Source organism: Lissotriton vulgaris, chromosome 8 (genome assembly GCF_964263255.1).
Source record: "Lissotriton vulgaris chromosome 8, aLisVul1.2, whole genome shotgun sequence".
NCBI classification, from domain to species: Eukaryota; Metazoa; Chordata; class Amphibia; order Caudata; family Salamandridae; genus Lissotriton; species Lissotriton vulgaris.
In genome coordinates this window covers 792,193,046-792,219,070 of record NC_141696.1, presented here as the reverse complement: position 1 = coordinate 792,219,070, position 26,025 = coordinate 792,193,046, and the positions used below count along the sequence as shown (strand labels likewise).

The 26,025-nt window shown below is 45.6% G+C and overlaps 2 protein-coding genes across 3 annotated transcripts in view; both read right to left on the bottom strand.

The window, feature by feature from the left end:
* FHL2 (four and a half LIM domains 2) overlaps positions 1-26,025 on the bottom strand; it is a 404,990-nt gene that overhangs the window by 330,040 nt on the left and 48,925 nt on the right. The gene's annotated exons all lie outside the window — the stretch shown is intronic.
* On the bottom strand, positions 23,693-24,383 carry LOC147697996 (U7 snRNA-associated Sm-like protein LSm10). Its single transcript, XM_086933384.1, has 2 exons — positions 24,291-24,383; positions 23,693-23,986 (listed from the first exon to the last, which is right to left on the bottom strand). The coding sequence occupies exons 1-2, from the start codon at positions 24,381-24,383 to the stop codon at positions 23,693-23,695; spliced, it is 387 nt and encodes a 128-aa protein (XP_086789510.1).

Sequence of the window (26,025 nt, the reverse complement as noted above, 5' to 3'; positions counted from 1 at the left end):
TAATTGCCCTTAACATAGATATATGTAATCTGCAGAATTGACATTGAGTAATATTTTCCAGGGTCATATGCCTGCTATCTCTGCCCTGATTGGAGAAGATTTTGAGACCCAATAAAAACGGATAGAAAAGCCCTTGAGAGCTAATGGCTGCATTCCCACGATATTTGACCCTTTAATAAAATAAATAATTTTAGGGTAATTTACGCAGGAATGGTGCTATTCAATATCACCACAGTATCGTGCATGCAAGAATTTAGAAGGTCGCCCGCACTTACACAGCATGAACTTTAGAAATGATTCCTGTCTCTTAGACAGAATTAATTTATGTACTGTGGTTGAGGTTGTGGTGCAGGCTGTCGGCATATGAAAGGCCATCCTTCACAAGCTATGTGCACACTGACCACGGTCCAATGAGACGTAAAACCACACTTTATAAATGTCACTTGTACTGTCTGACCTCACTCAGCTGGACTGCTCTCTCTAGATACCAGTCAAGCAGGAAGACCTTGCAGGAAGAGATCCGCTGCATGGTAAATGGGGCTGGGCTGCAGTTCTGGGCTGGGGGGAGGTTTGGGTAGTTTTCTGGGCTTGGGGTGGGTTGGGGCAGTTTCGTTGGCTGAGGGTGGGTCAGGGGTAGTTTTGTGGGCTGGGAGTTGGGGTATTTTTGTGGGCTGGGGGTGGGTCGAGGAAGTTTTGTGGGCTGGGTTGGGCCAGGGTAGTTTTATGGGCTAGCGGGTGGTTTGGGGGTAGTTTTCTGGGCTGGGGGTGGGCTGGGTAGTTTATTAGGCTGGGGTGGGTCGAGGGTCGTTTTGTAGGCTGGGGGGTTGGGGTAGTTTTCTGGGCAGGGGTGGGCCAGGGGTAGTTTTGTGGGCAGGGGTTGGTGAGGGTAGTTTTCTGGGCTGAGAGGTGAGAGGTGGGTCAGGATGGTTTTCAGGGCTGGAGGCAGTTTTCAGGTCTGGGGGATCAGGGGTAGTATTTAGGGCTGAGGGGGTCGGAGTAGTGTTTAGGGCTCTGGGATGGTCAGGATAGTTTTTGAATTAGGGTATTAGGCCTCAGGACAGGGGTAGAAGAATGGGTAGTCAGGATAGTTTTTAGGGCTTAGGGGAGTGCCCAGTATTATTTAGGGTTGGGTCAGGGCTGGGCTGGGTCAGGTTAAGGGACAGGGTTTTAGACTTCAGGGCAGGGGGAGAGGAATCAATCAGTAGTTGGGGTAGCTTTTAGGGCTATGGGGAGGGTGGGGTCGTTTTTAGGGCTGGGGGGTGCGGGGTAGTTTTTTAAAAATAGGGGTTTGCCTAAGGGAGTGGAAGGGGTTGGGGTAGTTGTATGGAAAGCACAAGGGGTTGGGAGGGGGTCACAGTAGTGTTTAAGGGTTAGGGACAGTGCGGGGTTGGGAGGGGTGGGGTATTTGGACCTCAGGGTGGGGAGGTGGGAAAGGGGGGTAGATTATAGCTTATGGTGGGGGGAGGGGTGTCACAACCTTTGCCTCGCATACCCCTTTACCATTCATGCCTTTACCAAAACATTACGTGGTAATGGCATGCGTGGGAAAGGAATGCGTGGTTAAGATGAATTTGTGGTTTAGGCTTTGTGGTAGAGGCATGCATGGTTTATATAGTCATGCCTCTATCATACAACCAGGGAATCACCAGTCAACATCATATTACCCTCTGGTTTCACAGACTCAGCATCAGTTGGCATCAGCACCGTACCCTGCAGCTAGTCTCTCTGTAACTAGCCTCTGTAAAGCTCTGAGGATGGGCTCCCTGCAGTGCTGACAAGTAGTGACCGCATCAGCTGATAAAGTTGCTGCTTTCCATCTATACCATTCACCATTCAGCTTTGCTGCTCACATTTTAGGGTGAACAAGAGGCACAGACTATCTGGGGTTGCCAGAAAGCTCTTAGTGTGCATGTTGAAGGAGTACCTTAATGACAGTTACCTTAGTGAACATAAAAGAACAGAGAGCACTTAGTTTTCAGATGTAAAACAGCCCCTCCTCACTCATTAATTTCACTGGTGGCAGAAGATACACCCAAATAGTGAATAGAAAGAAGGTGAAACTAAAATACTTATCATGGCCGATCGAAAATGTGAATGACAATGTCTCAAGCCTGTGGGAGAAGGGTTCTGAACCATAGAAGCCATTGGCTGAAGAAAATCGACAGTAACTTGAAGTATGCATAGACTACGCATAGAATACATTATTATGGACGAGGTGAACGGCATAAGTGCCAAATCCCCAAAACAGCTAATCTGTTGTGTTTCTCTTACTTGGGGTTAGCATTCCCACAAGCTAATTAATGAGACTTTCTGGATGAAAATAGCATTTTCTGGCCAGATGATTTTGTTATATAGGTAATGAATTCACTTTGTTTATCCTATCCTGTCTTCGGATTATATTCGGAGGTAACACATTGGGTACTTAGATGTGTGTGTAGATTTAATAAATTCCACATGCATGTTCAAGCAGATTTCTTTTTAACCTCTTTGAGCTCTCTCAAGTCATTAATGGAGCATATTGTTGAGTAGTAATTACGTCACATCAACTACACATATTGTACCTATTTGGTGTAATATGTATGACTTTATTGGGAGTGGACGTTGTTGTATTGAGCACCTTTGTTCATTTTTGTCTCTATTAGTAGTGGGTATTTGACAGCGATCGGTATTGGTTTTCACTTACTAGTTATTAGCTCAAAACTAATGTTTACTGGTGAGGTGTACCATCAGTGAAACATGTTACACCTTGACATCCATTGCTGCATTTGCATTTACTATCTGAAGGCCTGTGTGAGAAATCGGGTTACTGGTTGAGGGTGGTGAAACCCTACTCTAGCAGCGACCACAACCCTAGTCAGGATGAGGCACAAGCACATTCCAAAATAACCTGTGCTCAACCTTCTGCTAGCTTGGCACAGAGAAGTGAGGCTTAATTAAACACTTTAAACAGCAATAAAGTGAAAACACAACACAAGAAAAATCCCACATCAATTTAGAAAAACTGAGTATATTTCAATAAACAAAACAAGACCAAAATGACAAAATCCAATCAGTAGAACCAGAGATGTGCAGGTTTAGAGGCTTTAGAGAAAATAACACCAAAAAGTATAAAGCACGAACTGTGGATATCTGGCCACACCAATCTGGGACAAAGTCACAAGTTCAGGCCGACTGCGATGGAGCACAGGCCGTTCACAGCGATCCAGTTAGGCCCACTGAACAAGAGTACCTTAAATCCTGGTTGAGGAGTGTTGGAATGTCCTGTGTCAAGGATTTGTTGTGCAGCCGAGTCATTGTGTTGGTTCCAAGGAGCTGCAGAGCTTTGATTCGAGGTCCTGCATCATCAGCGAGGATCCCATTGACGAAGGCTTGAGATGTGAAGTCCAGGGCCTAGTATGCGTCGCTCAGGTGAGGTGATATGTTGGTTCTGACGAGCTCCGAGGTGAGAACCTGCACCGTCGTCAAGGCTTCCGTTGATGACAGATTTGCACAGTGGCCGTTCCAATGTAAGGCAAATGCAGAGTCCTTGTGCTGAGAGAAACCTCGCAGCAGAGGAGATCCGTAGGTTCTGGTGCATCCACAGATGGGCTGGTACAGCGCCTTCAGGCCCACTTCCAAGGGTCCAGGACTGGGAGTACACCATTTGGAAGGGTGAGACTCACAGATGGCAGAGTTCAGGTGCTGGGTTCAAGGTGGTTGGACCCTTCTGTCCATGAGACTCTAGTCAGGAGGCCAACCACCTAGCCCTTGGAGTCACTCTGGGGTCCTGGTTTTAACAGATGTATGTCTAGTAATTCTCACCCAGGCAAAAGGTCAGCAGGTCAGCAGTCCTTCGGGGCAGCAGTCCAGCAGATTGGCAATCCTTTCAGCAGCACAGCAGTCCTTCTTCCTGGCAGAGTATCCACAGGTCCAGAAGTGCACTGAAGAAATTGTGTCTGGGGTCCAATATTTATAGTAGGGCCTGCCTTTGAAGTGAGAGAAGCTTCAAGAGGCTTTCCTTTGAAGCCCCCAGGCATCCTACATTCCCTGTCCTGGCTCCAGCCCTTTGTGGGGAGGGAAAGACTATTCAAGTGTAAGTAGAATTGTCCCCAGCTCCGCCCTCCCGTCCTGCCAGTGATGGCCCATCCAGGCCCACCTAAGCTCTCTATTGTATATGGCTGTCTAGGAGGAATACACAAAGCTTAACTGTCAGCTGCACCCAGCCATGTGACCCATGTGACCCAGCGACAGGATGTTGACATTAAATGGCTAAGGCAGGAAAATGCCAACTTCCGAAAAGTGAAATGTTCTATATTTCAATTTCAAATTTGATTTCCCCATGACAGAAGATTTTTCATTACAATTCCAAAGACACCTAACATGAACTGGTTACCTGTTCCCATTTGTAAATTATTACTTATTAGATGCAATAAGGTAACTCTAATGTTAGCCTATTGGAAAGGTAGGCCTTGCAGTAATGTAAACATTAATTTAAAAATTCTTCTCTACAAGGACATGTAAAGCTAAAATGTACATGTCCCACTTTTTAAATACACTGCACCCTGCCCTCTGGGCTGCCCAGGGCCTACCTTAGGGGTGACTTACACGTATTAAAAAGGAAGATTTACGCCTAGCAAAAGGTGTATTTTGCTAGATCGAAAAGGCAATTTAAAAAGCTGCACACACAGGCTGCAATGTCAGACTTGAGGCACGTTTAAAGTGCCACTTAAGTGGGAGGAACAATTAGTGCTGCAGGCCCACTTTTAGCATTTAATTTATAGGCCCTGGTCACAGGCAGTGCCACTTTACTAGGGGCTTACATGTAAATTAAATATGTCAATTCGGTATAAGCAAATTCCATCATGTTTTAAGGAGAGAGCACAAGCACTTTAGCACTGTTTAACAGTGATAACGTGCACAGAGTCCTAAAACCACCAAAAACCAAGTCAGCGAAACAGGAGGGTTAAAGGCAAAAAGTTAGGGGGATAACCACACCAAAGATGCCAGATCTAATAGACTGCTATCCATTGTAAGGGTTAACACATATTGGCTTGTTGCCCAATGTGTATCCTCTTGCACTTTTGATAACCATCTTGGGAACACTTTAATTCAGAACTTTATGGCCAAATTGTATTGGATCCTTCCCACACCCCACCAATCCAACCCATAAATCAAATAACCATGATTCCTCAGATGAGAGCTTTTGTGGCTTAGGCTGTGTTGTTGGGACAGATTTTAGCCTGGGCCAACTGTCTATGGGAGTTGTATGTCAGAATTTCATATATAGAGAGATATCGCCTGACATACTGTGTGCAAAATATCACTCACAACATTATCATCCAGTTTGTTGTAGATTTTCTAATATTAACTTCAATGGGGTGATATTTTACAGGCAATATTTAGGAGACAATGTTTATGCCAGGTGATAATGTAGGGTTTTCAGGTATAGAAGTCAGGCTGGGAATTCCAGCCACAGAGAAACGCTCCTGCCCTCATGTACAGGCAACAAGCTTACGTAATAGGCACAAAGTAAAGTACAAAAAGGCAACATGGCCTGATCTATTTTTGGTCAGCCATGTTGTCTGCAAATGGGCATAGTGCTACAGAAGACAAAACGACATGCTAGGAAAGATTCAAGCAATAAAGAAGTGAACAATTTTGGTAAACCACAATAAGCAATCAGCTGAGGTAAAGTGAATACAGCACAACTGGGATATGCAGTAAGAAGCTAAAGCACACACAGACTGCCTTTAAAAGGGATAGCGGTAAGACACTTCTGCCTGCCAGTAAGGGACATGGAGAAGCAGCAGCGTTCATGCAAATAGGAAGGAAGCATCATTGGTTGAAGGAAATAGACCGCTTTGTGTTATTACAGCAGATGCGTCAACTGATGGTTATTTGGTAGGAAATTGGGATTGTCACCTGCCTGGGATATGAATTTTTTGTTGAATAGAAATTCTGATTTGTGCTCATGACTGTGACACCTACAGTACGCATAAGCTGAGAAATTCATCAAGAAAAACATTGCCTCAATGAGGGTATAAGTCATTTTCAACAATTATTTTAGCCAGAGGTACGAAAATCCCCTAAGGTGGGCAGGGGATAAATGCAAGAAATCTAACATAGTATTTATTTATTTATGTTTTTGTCAGAATTGCAGTTTAGATTATAGATTGCTACATAAAGGTTAGCACTAAGATAGCATGCACGTTTAGAAAGATGTATTAGGGAGAGAGGTTGGGGATGGACTTCCTCAATATGACACTGTCCTCAGTTTGGCAAACCTGTGTGGGAAGAAATGTCTGACTTCTGATTCTTAAGGGATCATAAAGAAGCTAGTTGTCTGTGTCCCTTAGTTTCTGCACTGTCTTGGATCAGGATATTTGGAATGAAAACCTCTGCCCTGAGTGCCACATTATACTATACTGTAACCACTGGTGCCTCGTATGTATGAGCCACCGAATTGAAACATGCCCATATCCATTTGTTCTCATTAGTGCCATCCCATGTGCTTCTGGACCACACCCCACCAGGACTCCTTCCTTTTTTACTCAATTTACTTCCTTCATAGCACCCTCTAGTCTGTCTTGCACTCTCACAACCTGGTCAGACCACATTATGCACCCACTGCAAAATCTAGACTTCCTACTGCCTCACCTTCATGCACCTAATACAACATTCAAACAACTATCAGAGGTGATCCAAGTGCTCTCATACACGGCACCTTCTTGAAATTTATAATCCCCTGCATTTCAGCAGCACGGCTATTCTCTGGCTCATAGGCATCCTGAAAGCAGGCGGACAAACATCTACAAATCCACCCTATTTGAGACAATCTCCCTTACTGCTGTAGTGGTATCCATGAAATAGATCATTAAGCCATGAAGGATTTAAATGTCTCGAAAATCCCTATTTCAACAGTAGTCCTTAAAAGCACATAAAACAGCTGTAAAACGAATAAGACATATAGTGAGGTTCCGTGGCAATTGTAAGTGGTGTTTTCGACTCGCACGAATATGGTCGAGTCTGGTATCTACGAACCGCAAATGACGAGTTTAGTAAGTGTGCGCAGTTTCACTGTGCTAACTTAAACCGTTCGTTTGTTACGTGGGTCTTTCATCTGTACCCACGGGTTCCATCTTAGATACGGCATCCATTTTGTCTCTTGCCCTCAAGTAGCCAGCGAACGGACGTTGTCCGCTTCGCGACCCTGGGATTCCCAAGATATCTGCGGAAGACACATGTCCTTTGAAAGTGTCTTTATGATGAGGGGGATGATACTGTAAGGCAGATGGCCCCGCTCGAGGCTCATCTTGCCGTGCCGGTTTATTGTCTCAGCCGTGCATCTCATTAGGCATGTCCCTTTGAAGCCTGTAGCTCGTGTTTCCCGATACCTCCCCTTTTACACCCCTTCCAATCTCCCCACTGTTTCCATCTTCCTCCACACCTGTTCTTGTTCCTTCTTCGATCTGCTTTACTGCTGATTGGAATGTACTAATGGTGGGAAGATGGGTTTTTACAGTTGGGAACCGCCAAATGTTTCCGTACTTATGTTCCGGACCTTGAATGTATCAAAGTGACCAAAGCGACCCCTCTCGGGGATAATTGTGGGAACCGGGTCGTAAACCTTTGTGTACCATGTAAACCTATGGGAGAATCGTGTATAAAAGGAGCGATCCACAGAACCAATTTGAAGCAGTCTCCCCGAACTACACTTGTTGTACTTCCTGTGACTTCTGTGTTTCCCTGCAGTAAATAAACCTTGAATCTTTTGACGCCGAAGGAAGTGTCCCGTGTCTCTGTGATTCGTACGCCAGAGCAGGTTACCCACGAAGGTTTCAGGTGTTGTCCCCTGGCACCGCTGGGTCCTAAATAACCCAGTCCTTCAGTTGGCGCCCAACGTGGGGCTGCATCAGTGGTACCGGTCCAAGCCCGACGATCGTGAGGAACTTCGTGTGAAATCTCCGAGGGAAGGTGCACTCCGCTTCATCGATCCTGTTGTCGAAACAAGTGGCCCGAAGACTTTTCCCGCGAAGATTCCCGCCTCCTGACGGCTGCGACGGACTGCTGCCCTGACTGTAGACCTGTTTTGGCGCCTGGCGTAGACCTTGGTATAGCGAGACGATTGACGGGCCTTCCTGGCGACGCCATCGATCTTTGAGTTAAGTATTTGTGGGTCGCTCCCAGAGTTTTGGTTGTGGTTGCTTAGTTGTTGCATGGTTCCATTGCATTTGTAGTCCTTGGTACTTTGTTGTGATATTTGACGTCTGCAGTCGCCAAAAACCGAGGGTTTTTGCTTTTTGCTGGGACTTGGTAAATCCCGTAACCCTTGACGTTTGTGAAACTCGGCTAGTGTGCAAGATGCCTGGTCGCAGTACTTTGTTTAGTTGTTTCAGACGTTGTGGTGCGGATTCCCGACTGGAGGACTCGTGTCCGATACCTCCGGTTGGAACTCCGACTTATGAGCAGTACAGTAAACACGGGCTCGGCCCGATTACCTTTAATGATTATTGGATTCGCTATACTAAGAAGGACGGTGTCCTTAGTTGGCCACCTCATGGTAGCTTTGAGACCCCGATCTTAGATAATCTAGAGGCTAAACTGTTCGAGAAAAAGTCAAGGCCGGCCATGTTTGATGCCTTTCGGTTGTGGCGTAAAGAAGCCCGACAGAAAGAAATCAGACAGACTAAACGAAATCAGAGAGATGGTGTTGCTGCCATTGTGAAGAAAGCAGAGCAATTTCAGCGTGACAAGGAGGTTAAGGAAAAGGAAGTGTTTGATAGGCTACAGCGTATGACTATAGATAAATGCTATCCTGCTCTGCCTACGGAGTCGGAAAAGAAGGAAGAAATAGTTGAGGATCCTTTAATGTCCTATCTTATGAAGTCGCCACCTCCGTATGTACAGGGTGCCGCAGTTCCTGTGGCCCCCCCTGTACCTGTTCTTCCACCTATTCTTCCTCCGCCTGTTCCTCAACCTGCACCCGTTCTTCCGACTATTCCTGCTCCTTTGCCTGTTGCTATCCCTACTGCTCCTCCGCTTCCACATACTCCTGCTCCCGCTACTGCTCCTGCTCTGTTAACTCCTGCTGTTGCTTCTGTCTCTACTCCTTCGCTTGTTAGTCCTGTGTGCTATACTTCTCCCTCTACTCGTAATCGTACTTCTCCTCTTGCGGCTAGCTTCTTTCATTCTCTCGGACCTGTTCTGGGGTCCGCTGGTTCAGATGGTCCTCAGAGACGTAGTCAGCTTCCCGGTAACAGGGAACGTGCTTCGCTATATAATATGGCGATGGGTTGGATGACGCATCCCCTTAGAAATCCACCACGTAGTGTACTTGATACGTTTTGCCAATTCAATGAACCGACACAAAGATACGTGTTCGAAGAAATGTGTAAGGTCCTTCGTGATCAGATATCGGCTGATGCACCTGACGAGGTGCTGACCGCTTTGTCTGATCTACAGCTTCAGTTCTCGAATGGACTGATAGTGGATACTAATGTTCGACGTGCTGTTGAGCGGTTGCTATCTTTTCGTCCCACTCCTATACCTCAAGCCCTGTTTGTTGAAGATGTTGAAAGACAGTCAGATGAGTCTGGTCAGTTTCCTATGCGTGAAGTTCCACCAGTGTGGATGCCAGGTAATCCTGCAGCTCAACCTCCGATCTTGCCGTTCTTTCAGAGAGTATGGATACATCTCCCATGGAAACGATCAGAAGTTTTACAGGTGAAGCAATCTTTGCCTGACCCTCGCAAAAATCCTGCGGGGTATTATAAAGAATTATCGCAGCTCGTAGACGCTACGGTAATGAATCTTGCCGATATTGACATGCTGTTTGGTAATGTTGTACCGCAACCGATATGGGCTAAGATTCGTCAGGAAAATCATCCAAATGAATTAGGTGGTGATTGGGCTGCCATTATAGCGGCGGATGGTCGACAAACTGGTGGTGCTAAACCCGAGCAGTTGATTGCTGCTCTTCCTCAAAGAATAATCACGCTAATGAAAACTCTTATGCCAGCTATGAGGGTGAATTGGGATAAATTGTCAGCCTGTAGACAGAAGAAGGACGAGAGTGTCTCCGACTTCTTTATGAGATTCGAGGAGGCATTTATCGACCATAGTGGTCAGGATATGGGTACTGAGGGTGGTCAACGGTTGTTCGTGGATAAATTTGTCTCAAATTTATTGCCCGATTTGGGCAATAAATTGAAGAACTCAGAAAGTGCGTGGGCCGTTTCTACCTCAGCTCAAATATTGGCCACAGCACAATATTATGAGAACAGGGAGAAAGAAGAGAACGACCGCGCTGACAAAAAGACGAAAGAGCTTAAAACTAAAGTGTTGTTGCAGCAAGCATATCCTCCACGTTCGAATCAGAATGCTTCGCAAAAAAATAGATCACAGTCGCAATCTAATCGATCACAATCCCGAAATGACTCCTCTTCCCAAAGATCTTCGTTGGGGTACAATCAATGTGCCTATTGTAGACAGGAGGGTCATTTAAAATTCAATTGTCCTGTTCCAAACGATCGTAATAGCGGTAATTCATCTAGAGGAGGTCGTGGTGGTTCACAGCAGACATCACGCGGTAGGGGTCGTGGTGCTCAAAATGATCGTTCAGATAACTCATCTAATTCTAATAATTGTTTTGATCAACGTGGATCATCGCAAGGACGATCTGCGCAGTACAATGTAGACGATTATTATGTCGATCAGGGAACTGACGACAGTAATTACTAGGACAGCCATAGACAAGGAGAGGGAGTGGTATCAGTTCCGGTTGATCAGAGAGGGCCTTACGTCGCAGTTGCTACATCGGGCGTCGTTGAGCCTTTTCTGTTGGACACTGGTGCAGCGAAAAGTTCCATAATGCATTCGAAACTCCCTGGCGCACCTTTGTCTGGCTTAACAAATGTTTCCCTTGGATTTTCTGGCGCCCCCGTTAGCAATCCAGTTTCACGCCCTTTGCCCCTTACAATTGGGCCTCGTGAGCTAGAAGCTCCGTTGATTTTGACTACGGGTTGTGGTGAAAATCTTTTGGGCCTGGATTTGCTAAAACGTTTGTATGCAACTCTGTATTGTTCTCCTGCGGGTGTAAAGCTTACTTTAGGAGAGAGGGTTGTCTCTCCTATGTACTTGTCTCTCGATAAGCTTCCACCGGAATTGAGTTCTCTTCCTGCATCTTTGTGGGCAACAGGTCCCAATGATGTGGGCCTGCTTGACATCTCCCCTTATGTTGTTCAGTTGAAATCCAATGTACGATTGCCACGTATTCCCCAGTATCGTATTTCTCTTGATGGTGAACGAGCACTGTTAGCGATCATCTATGATTTGATCGAGAAAGACGTTATTGAAGAGACGCGGGGAAACGTGTGCAACAGCCCTGTACTGCCCATTCTAAAACGTACTGATCCTTCGAAACCACCTGTTTATCGTTTTGTTATCGATTTACGGGAGGTAAATAAAATTGTGATTCCTCAGTTTCCTGTTGTGCCTGACATCACGGCGCTACTGACTCGGATTCCAGCTTCTGCATCATGGTTTTCGGTGATCGATTTGAAGAATGCGTTCTTCAGCATTCCCATTGCAGAAGAGAGCAGAGACCTTTTCGGTTTCTCTCTTGGTGGACGCAGCTTCCGGTTCAAACGCGCTCCTCAGGGCTACTGTGACAGTCCATCGATTTACAGTCAAGCCTTGAAGGGTCAACTGGATGCGTTTTCATTGCCGGCTGGTGCGGCCTTAATCCAATATGTCGACGACTTATTGGTAGCCGCAGATACTCAGGACATTTGAAAAATTGCTACGGTGTCGTTGCTGCAACATCTCTGTGACTTACATCACAAGGTGTCACCTTCTAAGCTCCAATATTGTTGTCAAGAAGTAACCTATCTAGGTCACTTATTGTCAAAGGAGGGAAGACGGTTGACCCCAGAGAGAACTGCAGCGATTGCGCGAATGGCTGTGCCAACAACCCAAAGAGATGTGCGTGCCTTTCTAGGTATCACGTCGTATTGCAGGCAATGGATTCCAAATTTTTCATTGCTAGCGAAACCATTGGTAGCTCTCACGTGCAAGGATGTTTCAACTCCTTTACCATGGACGGAAGAATGTCAGAAAAGTTTTTCTGAATTGCGTGATTCATTGTGTTCGGCCCCTGTGTTAGGTACTCCTGATTACAGTAAGCCGTTCACGTTATATGTTCACGAGAGGGAAGGTTGTGCTTTAAGTGTCTTAACGCAACCTTTTGGTGGTAAGCAACGTCCATGTGCATATTTTTCCTCGACCTTGGACCCGGTAGCTAGAGCATTGCCGAGTTGTTTGAGAGCAACAGCGGCAGCTGCGGTGTCCATCCGACAATCAGCAGGATTGGTCATGGATAATATGCTTACGGTGATGGTTCCGCATGCAGTCGATACTCTTTTAAATCGTACGAAAACTCAGCACTTGACGAGTGCAAGGTTGTCTGGGTACGAGTTGACGCTGTTGGCAAGCCACATTCAGATAAAACGTTGTAATGTCCTGAACCCGGCGACTTTGTTACCAATTAGTTCAGAGTCAGATGAAATAACAGAACACGACTGTTATTTGAGGACAGAAGAGGAAACAAAAGGTCGAGTGGACCTTAAAAACACTCCTTTGGAAGATCCAGATGGAACGCTGTATGTGGATGGTTCATGTTTTAAATTGCCGAATGGCGATGTGACTACTGCATATGCTGTTGTAACGTTGAATACTGTTGTTGAGGCTGCAAGATTAAATCAGAATTCTGCCCAAGCTGCAGAACTGATCGCTCTCACTAGAGCGTGTGTGTTAGCAAAAGGGAAACGTGTGAATGTGTTTACCGACAGCCAATACGCTTTTGGCGTCGCCCATAGTTTTGGACGGTTGTGGAGAGAGAGAGGTTTTCTGACATCGCATGGTACGAAGATTCAGCATGGTCAGCTTGTGAATGATCTTTTGGATGCACTTACGTTGCCTAAGCAGGTAGCGATTGTTAAATGTAGTGCGCATCGTAAGGTGACGGATGATGTTGGTCGTGGTAATGCGTTTGCGGATGAGACTGCTAAGGAGACTGCCCGGAACCTTAGCACTCGAATGTATGTGACGAGTTCGGTTAGGTGGCCTGCAGAGTCGAGTATGTGTGAAGACACTATCGAAAGTGTGAAAGCAATTCAGAATGAGGCCACCGAGACTGAAAAGACGAAGTGGAAAGAAAGTACGGGAAAGTTGGATGTGAATGGTTGTTGGGTTGATTTGTCGGAACATAAGAGATGGATGTTACCGGATGCGTATGTGCTGGCTGTTGTGACAATGGCGCATGGGTTAGCACATATTAGCGTGAAAGGTATTTGTAAGTTGCTGTCTCCTGTGTGGAAGAATGATGGTATCACGAAATGTGCTGAACGCTTGGTTAAGAACTGTATGGTATGTATGTTGTACAATCCTGGGAAGGGAACCCCAACTCCTCCTGGTAGTTTTGCTCCCCCTTCATGTCCCTTTGAGGTGATCCAATTAGACTTCATCCATATGGAGCGATGCAATAACCTGAAATACGTTTTAGTTGTGGTTTGCGCGTTCTCCCGATGGATTGAAGCCTATCCCCTCAAAGACAACACTGCTTTGTCTACTGCGAAAATCCTACTGAAGGAATACTTTCCTCGGTATGGAATGCCTCGGATTGTATGGTCGGATAACGGAAGTGAGTTTGTGGGGAGTGTGATGAAGAGTGTGTGTAAGGGCCTTGGAATTAATCAAAAATTCCACAGCGCCAATCATCCCCAGTCAGCTGGTTTGGTTGAAGGGTATAACGGCACCCTTAAACTGAAGCTAGCGAAGATTCAGGCTACGACTGGTCTCTCGTGGCCTGACGCTTTACCCTTAGCATTACTGTCAACAAGGGCAACCGTACACTCCCGAGTAGGGCTCAGTCCCTATGAAATAGTGTTCGGTCGTCCTGCAAATGTTTGGGGGGTCCCTAGGCCGGGTGTGTTCTGTGATCTTGAGTACCCAATGTTGATTGATTATCTTCATGACTTGACTGCTAAACTGAGGTTAATTCACCAACAGGTTTACGAAGCATTGCCGACGCAGACGGAGGGTCCAGGTCACCAGCTCCAGCCTGGAGACTGGGTGGTGACGCGCAATTTTACGCGCAAGAAGAATTTGGAGCCCAGATTCACTGGACCCTACCAGGTCCTCCTTGCCACGAGAACTGCTGTTCGTCTAGAGGGTCGGAAAAACTGGGTGCACGCCACCCATACGAAGAAAGTCCCTATTCCGTTGCCGGCAGACTCGTGGGTGAGGAGAGGCATTGCATCAACTGAATCCGAAGGATTGCCGGCGTTTGTACCTTTCAGCGACGCACAACCTGTCGGAGAATCCTCAGTGCAGCAGAAAGACACTGTTGAACATTTGTCATCAAAAGACTCAAGACCAGAACATTCAACTGATCAACAGAACGCTGTCTCTTCAACGGATCCTTTGTTTGACGAACAGACACGTCCTGGGAAAACTCGATACTTTTTGCGATCCAGCACTAAAGACTAATAAAAGATCCTGTTCTGTTCCTTGACCATTGCATTATCCCGTTTTCCACGATCAGTTTGAACACTCGTATTATTGTAATTATCTTTGTATATATATTGAGTTTCGTTCCATATGTGTTTTTGCTTCCACAGCTGAGAGACATTTTTGCATATACATTGTGAATAAAGGCCGTAGGGCCGCGCGTGTACTTCCTTCTGGTTAGTAGGTCTTGACACTAGGTTAAAGACCGTCGGTTCCTGGGAACTCCTAGGGATTGACTACTGCTACACAGAACGAAGTGCGTCAAGAAACGTTGCGGACGGTCGTAGGGGATGGCATTTTCGAAGCTGATGGACTTGGAAGAAGCTCAGGTGCAAAGGTTCAAGCTACAACAACTTAGTCGTACCAAATGTTTTATGTTTCAAATATTCGTATTGCTTTTGACTGTTTCTGCACTATTGGGGGGTGGGGTGTATTACATGATGTCTCGTTTCTTATCTTCTGCCATACCCACTCCTACTCCTGACCCTAAACTTACCACCGTTGCATCTCCCCATTCTTTTCACATCTTACCCGAACACGAGCAGGCTAGACGTGCAGAATTCCGCAACAATTCCTTTATTCAGCTCCTTTACCAGCACCAGTTAGTGGTTAACACTACTAATTGTTGGGTGTGTGGGTTGATGCCACATACCACGGATAAGGGAATTCCATATCTGGTGTTACCGTATAGTTCCCAAGGGTCCGCTCGAGCATTTCAAACAATGTTTCGAAGCGCACTAGATTCTTACCCCAATCGAGAGCCACGTTCTCCCTACTTTGGCCCTGGCTCGTATCACAAGCCTTTGTCTATAGCGATAGAAGACTTAGATAGAGATATCTATGAGCCGTCGCTCATTCCAGTGGAAGAGGTACAAGCCTATAGGGTCCTAAGTAAGGTTGAGTATAGTGCGCTCACGAGTGATAAACAGCTTAAAAGCTCGCCTCCGATATGGGTCGTACCCCACATTGGTAATTTTTGTCTAATGGGTCGTGGCCGAAGATCGAAAGCCCGACTTGGAGAGAGTGCTTGCACTGAAAATTACATGCTGCCGATGGTCTCGTCCCCTGTGTTTCTGGCTGCCAAGGGTACCTACTTTGTCTGTCATGATCGTGCGTATGCATGGTTGCCCTCTGACTTCATGGGCTCGTGTTTTATTGCAAACTTGTTGCCTCCGACGTTCACTGTAGATGCAGATTATCACAAGACTAGAGTTGTGAGAGGCGTAATTAGCGAAGAGGATACTGCCGGTCAAGAGGCAGGAGACTTTTTCAAGGGTTTCCTCCCGTTTTGGGGACCTATGGTTAATAGTAGGAACCTGAGACAGTTGACTCGAGTGGTAGAATCGACAGCTAATATTACTGCCAGTGCCCTTGGTAATATCACCACAGAACTTCAGGCGGATAGACTTATGACGTTACAAAACCGTATGGTTTTAGACGTGATCTTAGCAGATCGAGGTGGGGTGTGTAAGGTGATCCATTCGAGCTGCTGTATTTTCATTCCTGATAATGCTCCGACTGTCTATCAAGCCATCTTAAAGTTGCATAAGATCTCTGAATCCATACACGTGGATGTAGGGGATTGGACGCTACTTGGGTGGTTTTGGGGCCTGATGTCGACTTGGGGTTGGAAGATTCTGATGATTATCGGAGTTGTTGTGGCGTTCCTGTTCACGTGTTGCCTTTGTGTGCAGTGTGGTCCTGCCTTATGTGGCCTCTGTGCTACAACGTGTATGAGACAGCCACCTGTTACCAAGGGGACTCGGTTGGACAGAGCTATGTTACAGCAACATCTAGATGGTCTGATGAATATCGAGTATGATTCCGACTAGTGCTTGCCTACATGAGGGCAAAAGGAGCGTCTGAGGTTCCGTGGCAATTGTAAGTGGTGTTTTCGACTCGCACGAATATGGTCGAGTCTGGTATCTACGAACCGCAAATGACGAGTTTAGTAAGTGTGCGCAGTTTCACTGTGCTAACTTAAACCGTTCGTTTGTTACGTGGGTCTTTCATCTGTACCCACGGGTTCCATCTTAGATACGGCATCCATTTTGTCTCTTGCCCTCAAGTAGCCAGCGAACGGACGTTGTCCGCTTCACGACCCTGGGATTCCCAAGATATCTGCGGAAGACACATGTCCTTTGAAAGTGTCTTTATGATGAGGGGGATGATACTGTAAGGCAGATGGCCCCGCTCGAGGCTCATCTTGCCGTGCCGGTTTATTGTCTCAGCCGTGCATCTCATTAGGCATGTCCCTTTGAAGCCTGTAGCTCGTGTTTCCTGATACCTCCCCTTTTACACCCCTTCCAATCTCCCCACTGTTTCCATCTTCCTCCACACCTGTTCTTGTTCCTTCTTCGATCTGCTTTACTGCTGATTGGAATGTACTAATGGTGGGAAGATGGGTTTTTACAGTTGGGAACCGCCAAATGTTTCCGTACTTATGTTCCGGACCTTGAATGTATCAAAGTGACCAAAGCGACCCCTCTCGGGGATAATTGTGGGAACCGGGTCGTAAACCTTTGTGTACCATGTAAACCTATGGGAGAATCGTGTATAAAAGGAGCGATCCACAGAACCAATTTGAAGCAGTCTCCCCGAACTACACTCGTTGTACTTCCTGTGACTTCTGTGTTTCCCTGCAGTAAATAAACCTTGAATCTTTTGACGCCGAAGGAAGTGTCCTGTGTCTCTGTGATTCGTACGCCGGAGCAGGTTACCCACGAAGGTTTCAGGTGTTGTCCCCTGGCACCGCTGGGTCCTAAATAACCCAGTCCTTCAATAGTGCAAATAGTCAGAAATGTGAAATACATTTGCTACCTGCATGCACATTCTTCCATGCTAAATAGCCCCCATGGGCTTTCGATAGTAAAAACACTATAGCACAAAGATGGCGTGTTAAACAATAACAGCAGGGTAGCGTCAGGTAACTCCCTGACTGGAGAAATGGCACGCAAAAAATAAATTGCACATCCAGTTGTTCTTATGGCTAAACTTCAACAATAAATAATGTAATACACACATAAAAGAAGAGTTGACCAGCAACCAACAATTAAAATGACTAGGCACCCTAAATGTGGCTCCTAAGTTGGTATGTGACTGCTGCACATCCCGTCGCCTCTAAATAATGACGAATCGCCATTATGCAGATTTTCCTGAATGATGCCCATTTTTTTGCCTTACTCTCCACACCCATTAGGTATTGAGAAAGAGCAAAGATCAATGGTTTGCTGGTATCATATCTCAATATCTGAAGGGCTTCTTTGTACTCCCTAGGGCCCAAATTCCGACATAGCAGAATGATCCAGCACATACTGCTACTTACCTAGGATGGGCAGAAAAGCATAATATGTTTGATGGTTCCGTTGTTGCACCACAGGCCAGGCACTGCCACTCAGCGGCCCTTGCCACTCATGACTGCTTGGCAGTAAAAGCTTGGAACGGCAAGGTATTGTATCAGAATTGGGGATACAGCCACCTCGCTGGTGGGGGCTCTATTTCATCCAGAAAGTACTCCTTTATGAAGGAGACCTTAACAACAAGAAAAAAAGCACCTGTTATGGTAATAAGTCACGTCTGTGTGTGTAAGAGTGAGTCTCTGTGTTGCCAATATGCAGTTTTAGTATAAGGCTTGGAGATATCCCCAGCCTCACCCGGGGCACTCCTTAAACATTGCATCCCAATCTCAGTCAATATAGATTTCACACACTTAATCCAGGGAACCCTAATTGAACCTACTCAAGATAGTTTTTCTTCAAGCCTTTGCCGATAGGGGTGAAGCTCCTGGGTAGGCCAGATCCTCCTCCAATACAGTACGGGGCACAGTCCTCTTCTACCAGAAAATACTCTCAGCCCAAAATCCAGCCTAAGTGGAAGCAGAGGCGTTTACAAGTACATCTACCAACTGACGCATAAAGCGGTTTTCCGCCATAACTAATGTGGTTGCACCCAGATGTCCCCAAAGCCTGATGATTATATATCTGTAAGGCCAGCTGACTAGGGCAAAACTGAGACCTAAGTGACATCTTGAGAATTCCTCCCACCACTTGCTCCATTTTTAATCTGTGCTGTGTTATGCGAGCTTGCCGCCGCAAGGATTCAATCAATGTTATTCCTAAATACACACAAGTGCGCACTCGCTTTAACGAGACCCCTGCGAATGTTGGATTACCCTTGGTCGAATGCCCCGGGTTCAGGACCATATACTTAGTTTTGCTCACACTGATCTCTAGACCCCTCATTCTACAAACTCAGGGGAGAGGATGTGGCCTAATGGCTAGGGCGGTCGACTTCAAATTTGGGTAACCAGGTTCAAGTCTCGGCAAAGGCGCTCAACATCCTGTGATTCTGGGCAAATCACTTAATCTCCCCCTGCCTAGCAAAAAAATGAAGGTGTCCATCTGTAACGCAACTGGTGCTCAGGTAAAGTGTCCTGATACCCAATACCTTCGGGTCAAGTTCGCGCTATATAAAACTCTGGGTAAAAACAGTACTCAAATTGGTCCAACGATTTTTAGAGTACCATGGGGGATTTGGAGAGAAGTAAAGTATCATTGGCAAACATGAGTGCAGGAACCATTGTGTTTGCCAGTCTGGGTGCACCTTTATCACACTGGTCCAGAAAATGTACATGGCCATTAATATAAAGTGTGAACAACGTGGGTGCCAGTGCATAACCCTGTCTGACTCATCTAGTTACAGGGAAGGGATGAGTTAGCTCACCTTCGCTACCAAACCTGACCTCTGTATAGTTATTAAGATGCAGTCTAACTGTTATGTCAAGCAAATAGCAAGGCACCCCCATCTCGGAAAGAACCCAACTAACCATCGGTCTTGGTACTAAATCAAGGGCAGAACGCAGGCCTACATAATCGACATAAAGTTGCCCCCCACCCTAAGTTATAGTCTTCCGGTACAACATCTCTAGGTGGAACACTTGATCGATTGTACTTGTAGACTCTCTGACGCCCGCCTGGAGTGGTGTCTGAACCCCATTGGCAGATAGCCAATCCTAAAGTCTGCCCAAGATCACCTTACCAAATAGCCTATCTATAAGACCTATTGGTCTGTAGTTTGCAGCCATCACCGGAACCCCTTTTAAAAATGGGGATAATTTCGGCCCCTATTCAAGTAGGTGGAATGGGTAACCCTTTCGTAATAGCTTTAAATAACACTAGAAAGTAGGAACTCCAGATGCCTACCTTGCTCAGAAATAGGTCGCCATGAAGAATTTTACACTGTTGGACACTCCATCTTTTGTGTGTCTTACCCAGAACTTTATTTTGATTGATATTAACCTGGATTGCTGGTATTTCTAACCTCTGTGGAGTGAATGGCTGTCAAACAACACCTCAGTGCATGTGCTTTCCTTAAACATGACAACTGGTTTGGCAAAACTAACTAGAATCTTTTACTTGTCTATGTGTCTGCATATGTGCACACAAATTTCATGTGGCATTTACAGTCAGTGGCGGGCGCCACTAACAAAGGGTGGTGAGGCGGGTGGGGTGAGCGTGGGGGGAGAGTGAGCGCAGGATGCGGGGGCGACAGGTTATTAATAATTAAAAACGTACCTGACGCCGCATTGCATTGTTCCTGTTGGCCTCTTCTTCCTGGGTCACAGCAGCCCATAGGACAGACTCCCAGCCGCTCAGACCAATTCCGGCGCAACTGCAGAGCTGTGAGGGGATTGGTCTGAGCGGGCAGGAAAGATGCCCTTTCCAGACCAGGGAGTCTGTGCGGTTTCTCCAGCCCGATTGCTGTTTTATTTTTCGTTTGCTGGCAAGGCAGTGGGGCGTCACTCCTCTGCCATTGCGGAGGAGCCACGTCTATTTAAAGTCAAATACGCCACAGCGCCCAAGGTGAGGCTTTCTTCACCCATATTTATAGCAATAACGGCACATGAGCTGAGCAGCATTCATTTAGCACTGCATGCCAGGCTTGAGAGTGGGTTAGAATCTGTACCAATCTTGGTCATGTAAGTAGTAAAATTGGCATCAGGCAAGTCCACTGACTTTGTGCAGTATGTGCATTACAACTTCAAGGTCCAGCTGCATTAAAAAACATTCAATGGGAAAGAACTAACTAGGTCAAAAGATGATGTTACCAAAGAGCCTGCAGAGTTTTACATATTGGAAACATTACACAATGTTCAAATTCAGCTTTTTACTAAGTTTGGCTTCTAAGAAGCTGGAAGCCCCATTCTTGCAACACATAACTAGTTAGCAGACATATGTTTTATTTTATATGTCACAAGAATGTCTTTTGGCAAGGATGTTCTTTAATGCCTTTTCAAAAACTACTGTAAACCTGGAGTTTGGCAGGTTGCGACTGGGTGGTCTCCCATCGAACAGTGGTATTTAGTTTCTCTTTCATGTTCTTACCATCTAGGAAAGGTGTTAAGATTTGCAAACCTACTGCAGGTCTGAAGCTTTCCAAGAAATCCAGACTTACTGAGCTTCAGTTCTCTCATTTTTAACAGCCATCTGTCAAAATTAGAATGTCACGGATCCAAGGCTTGGTAAAAGGAATGACAGTTTATCATATCATAGCCTTCTGTTCTGAGAGGAGACGTTTAACACTTTATAGTGGCATATCCTCAAGTAGAGCTTTCTGCCTTTTTTGTGGCATCTGGCAAGAAAAAGAAGCAGTCACAGTGAGACCCTTTGAAGCTGTGGGATAACTGACAATCTAGAGATTTCCTCCATGGGAAAGCTAGTTCAGGGTTGCCTAATCTCAATGCTTATGATTTTTCTCTTGTAAAGTGCACTTTCACCACCAGAGTATTTCTGCCACTAAGAGCTGGAACAGATGACAAACTAATTCTAAATGTTCTTATAGACGTGTTGCAACACATGCGTTTCTGACATTTAAACGGCAAGGAGTCTTCATCAGTTTTCAAAAACATGATTAGGCTTTCCTGTTTTCAGTTTCTATTTTTGGTAAATTCTGGTGGTGTTTTTTCAGTGTTTTCCAGTGATTTCCATACCTCAAAAAAACAGTGCTTTTCAGTGTTTACTCATTTTCGCGCCACAAACAACAACTGAAACAGTGTTTTGCCGGTGTTTATGGGACACTTTGCTTTTATGATTGCCTTTTCAATTTTTCTTCAGAAATTGTATACTGCTCTACATAAGCTTAATAAAGTCATGAAATATTTTCCATTGTCCTTTGATTGTGCATCTCAGATTTAACGAGCATTTGCAATGCAATAGGTCTCGCATTTATGCGAGTTTAAGCTATTGGGATTGTAAATGATAAAGCCTTTTATTTATGTTTTAAAAACGAAAACAAAAATAAAAGGCATCAGTGTGATGGGGAGGAAGAGGCAGTGTATTACCATATTAGTTTACAGTTAATGCAGAGATGCATGGAGAACATATAGATGTTTGTAGGATTTTGAACTGTGTATAATTCCTCATAGATTGTTAATTCTACAGCAATACAATGAAAGCGGATGGATTTTCACAATTCTCGTGGAATTAGCTTTGGCACCTGCTGCGCATTTGTACACCCTCACCGCTCTATCAATTTCGTCTACCTCTGCACTCCTCTTCGCCCTAAGACTCGAAAGAGCATACTGAAATCATGGAGGATGGACTAATTTATGTAATGTGCGGAAGGTTACCAGGTCAGGTGAGGTCAATGAAATTGATGGGCGGCAATTTGCTCGTTTTGGATGGCGAAGATGAATCCAAGAAGTGGGATTCCCTCCAAAAGAGGGTGGGAGTTGCTTAGTATTTTCTACAGTTCAGCATAGAAGTGTAATTCCCACAGAAATGCTGCGTCGCAGACTCTGAAAAGCTGCACAGTCATTACACAAAGAAAAAAACACGTATCCAAGACCATAAACCCTAAAAACGGTCAAAAGTAAAACCAATTTTCTCCAAAGAAGCTCCTTTTCACATGCATTCTCCTAAAACAATATTAACCAAAAAGGACTATATGTGTGTGCACAAAACACACTGAATTGTCTTCTTGCCCTTTATAAATAACATTACTCGACGCAATAGTTAGGTTTGCCCTGCAGCAATACATACCTCTTTGTCACCACGTTTCTCTGGAAGGGGTGCTCAACCTGCTGAGGTGCTCAAGAATGCACCCGTTGATCCTGTGATTTGTTATCAATAGTAAAGCTCTGAACTCTGACCCCGCAAGGTATCTCCCCATTAGTTTTAAAGGAAAGACGCTACAACCTAGTCCTCTATAACTTGCCTAAGGCTGTGATCCCCTTGCCTTGTGCTTTCTGTCCACGGTACAAGCCACACTCCCCCTGCCCACAGGTCACTGTTTACACAGGGTTAGAGTGTGGCTCGTGAGACATCTGTATTTTTTCAGGGGGGTTGTGTAAATGTGTATGCCCGGAATGTACAGTGCAGGATGATGTCAGATAGCTGTTTATAGTCACCAAGCTGAACAGCCCAGGTATTGTTTCAACCACTGAGCTAGGAACGTGAATATTTATAGTGTTCACACAAACACGGCCAAGAGCGCGCAAGCAAATGGTTTTATGACTCGAGATCAGCCTGTCAATGGGAGAAGAGAAATTAATTGCACTACGGAAAAAAATGCTGTGATTACATAACTGCGGGGAATGTGTTGCATACATAGAGTGCCTCCTTAAACAAATATATTCATATCAAAATCTAACAAAAAGAACAAGGGAAATAGATTTTGCTCTTTTGATTTTAAGAAAAGTTTACAAATAAGGCCCTTTTAATGATAGCGAACAAAAATAATAACTTGCCATGACGTTTTAGATTCCAGCAACATCTATACTACCCGTTTACTACTGCATAGCAGCAGTGCCTGTAGCAGGTAGAATTAAGAAGGAAGGGTCAGTAAACAAAGTTCATTGTTTCCTCGCACAAATCAGACAATCGTTGTCAGTGCCTGCAGAACCCTAGAGTTTGGTCTTCATTTCTCCTGAGCACCTACAATGTGCCTCAGTTAACTGGCTGCTCAGATGCACCTTTGGTTGTGGTCTGAGCTGTAAGCCATTAAAAACGGAGCACAACTTATTGAAATGTTTCAAATTGTTTTTGGAGGAGGATCTCTCATTATGGTGTAGAAGAATAACTTAGATCCCTAAAAAAAACAAAAGAAGGAAAAACACATTTCGATTCAATAGGAAGTCACAACACTTCTACTTCTTCTTTGTAAGGAATGTAAGGAATTCCTTCTGCCCCTTCTCGCCAAATCTGTGAACCCTGTAAATGGTCTCCAGCTGTGTCTCAAATGTTTTAATAATGTCCACCTCATGGGGAATGTGAACATAGTGGACGTACAGACCTCTCACAAACAGGTCATCCAGCTCGGAAACACGTTCCTTCCGGTCTGCGTAGGTCACCTCCGCGAGGCGGATGTTCATGAAGGCGTCCACATTGATGACGCGTCCCTTTGCGGTGCTCTCGTCCCATAGCTCCACAGTCGTGAATGTCTTGCAGCAGTACAGAGGCGCAACTAGAGCCAAGTTTCGGGGGGGGGGGGGGGGGGGACTAAGAAAAAATGTCGGGGGGGGGGGGGCTGAACCTTTAATCAGTAGGCAGAGTGGAGCTGCAGGGGCTATTTGAAGGGGTGAAACAACTGCAAGGCCTAATTAACATTCAAATGGTCTTTTAAAGACCCGTGAAACGTTCGGGTGAGGCTCTGTGGTGCCGGGGATATGTCTCATCCTGGGCTGTCACACACGACGGCGGGGGGTGGAGGGGGGGGGGGGGGGTAGAGTGGGGGCGGGCTGAGGCCCGGTGAGGCCAATGGGTGTTGCGCGCTTGCAGCAGTATTATCAGGCTGTTCTCTGCAATAGTCCGTTCCTTGATGGAGTGAGCGACTTCCATTGTAGGGCAGCAAAGCTCACTCACCCTGAGTTGGCAGTATCAGCCCTGGTGGGGTTTCAAGATCGCTCACCCGCCAGTCTCTCTTCTTCCTCCAAGGAATGAGCTTGCAGCATGGTCGTAAAAATATGCCGATATGACAAACACTGCCAGATCCCAACTTCTCAGAAAGAACAAATCCGTATCCCGCACCACCATTATTTATAGGCAGAATATGTCATGGAAGCACGAATTTTGAGATAATAGCAAACATACAGCACATTTAAACAAGAAACGTGGGTGCCACCTCTTTCTCCAGTGCCTGTGCCCCGGCGCCCACTCCTTTAATAATATCTTGTTAAGTAAATGGTCTATTTAAAGACCTGTGAAGTACTCAGGTGCAGCCGTCATAAGACAGACGGCAGACCACAACAGCCCCCCCCTCCCCCACGTGAGCCAAGCAGGGGGCCTGGTGTAGCACTATATATATGCATGTCATTATTTATTCCCAATCTGGGCAACACAGGATTACATTCTGAGACTGACTGATTATTCAGTCGTGTGCACTGGTCACATTAACTGACAGCAGAAATTCCAGATGCTATTTTTTTAAATTGCATGTACTTTTCATTTTCGGTATTTGTTTTGAATGTTTAACCTAGAAGTGAAAGGGTAACAAAATAGCTGTAGAATATTGTGTTGTGTCCTTTTCCGCTTGGATGCTGACGCTGACTTTGCACTGAAAATGTGTCATACAACAGGTGCTGAGTTTTGAGTCCGATAATGTTTATGAAGTGCTGATTCGACCTAAAGGTATTGGAGTGCCACCAGTTACATTGTACAAGGCCACACACATTTTTTTGTTTTTAGGCATGGGGAAATTAACTCATTTGCCTGGAATCACAGTATGTTTAGGGGCGCCGAGATTCAAACCTGATTTCCTGCTACAAAGAATGAAGCTCTGGCCGTTACACCACACATCCTCTCTCATTCCTGTCGTGAAACGCCGGTTGTTTGCTTCTAGTGAGGCTGCTCGTCCTCGGAGGGAATATCCGAATTTCAAAGTGGAATCTCTGCAATTTAGAGAGACCTGCTCCTGCTTTGCCTTCGTCGAATCGCTTTCTAAAGTGTCTCTGCCTACCACCTCCACATAGGCGGCCCCCATGCGTTCACTGTAATCCCACCCTTTGTAATTTATCACAGGGTGGGGTCAGTGATGTTTGCTTATAACACTTGACCCCCCCACCCTGTGATTACTTAGGAAAGGGTCAGAGACAGCAATGATTGACAAGCAGCCAGAGGCGTTTCCGGGCTGTTGTTGAAAACGCTCGGGCTGCCTTAAAAAGTAATGCTTACGTGCGTCATATGGGGGTGGACAACAAAGACACCTGATCGTGGAAGGCTAGGGCTGGTGTAAGGTAAGCCCGTCGGCCTCTGCGATGGTTAGCACATGCGCCCTAGTGCACGTCTGTGTAAAGTGTCACGTTACTGCCTGACCCTCATAAAGTAATGATCGGAGCATGCCAGCAAGGAACCGGAAAAAATGTTAACTTTGTCACACGATGTGTACTGCAATTTGTTCATATCATAAATGTGGATCCGGATGGTACATAAAAGCTTTATGTGCCATCCAAATTGACATTTGTGATAATAAATAAGGCAAGAA

What these genes read in the sequence shown, in the direction of transcription:
- LOC147697996 (XM_086933384.1), bottom strand. Translation starts at nt 24,383, where the DNA reads ATGGAAGTCGCTCACTCCATCAAGGAACGGACTATTGCAGAGAACAGC. An exon ending in ACACCCATTGGCCTCACCGG is followed by an intron (nt 23,987 to 24,290) that starts GCCTCAGCCCGC and finishes TACTGCTGCAAG; the next exon opens with ACATTCACGACTGTGGAGCT.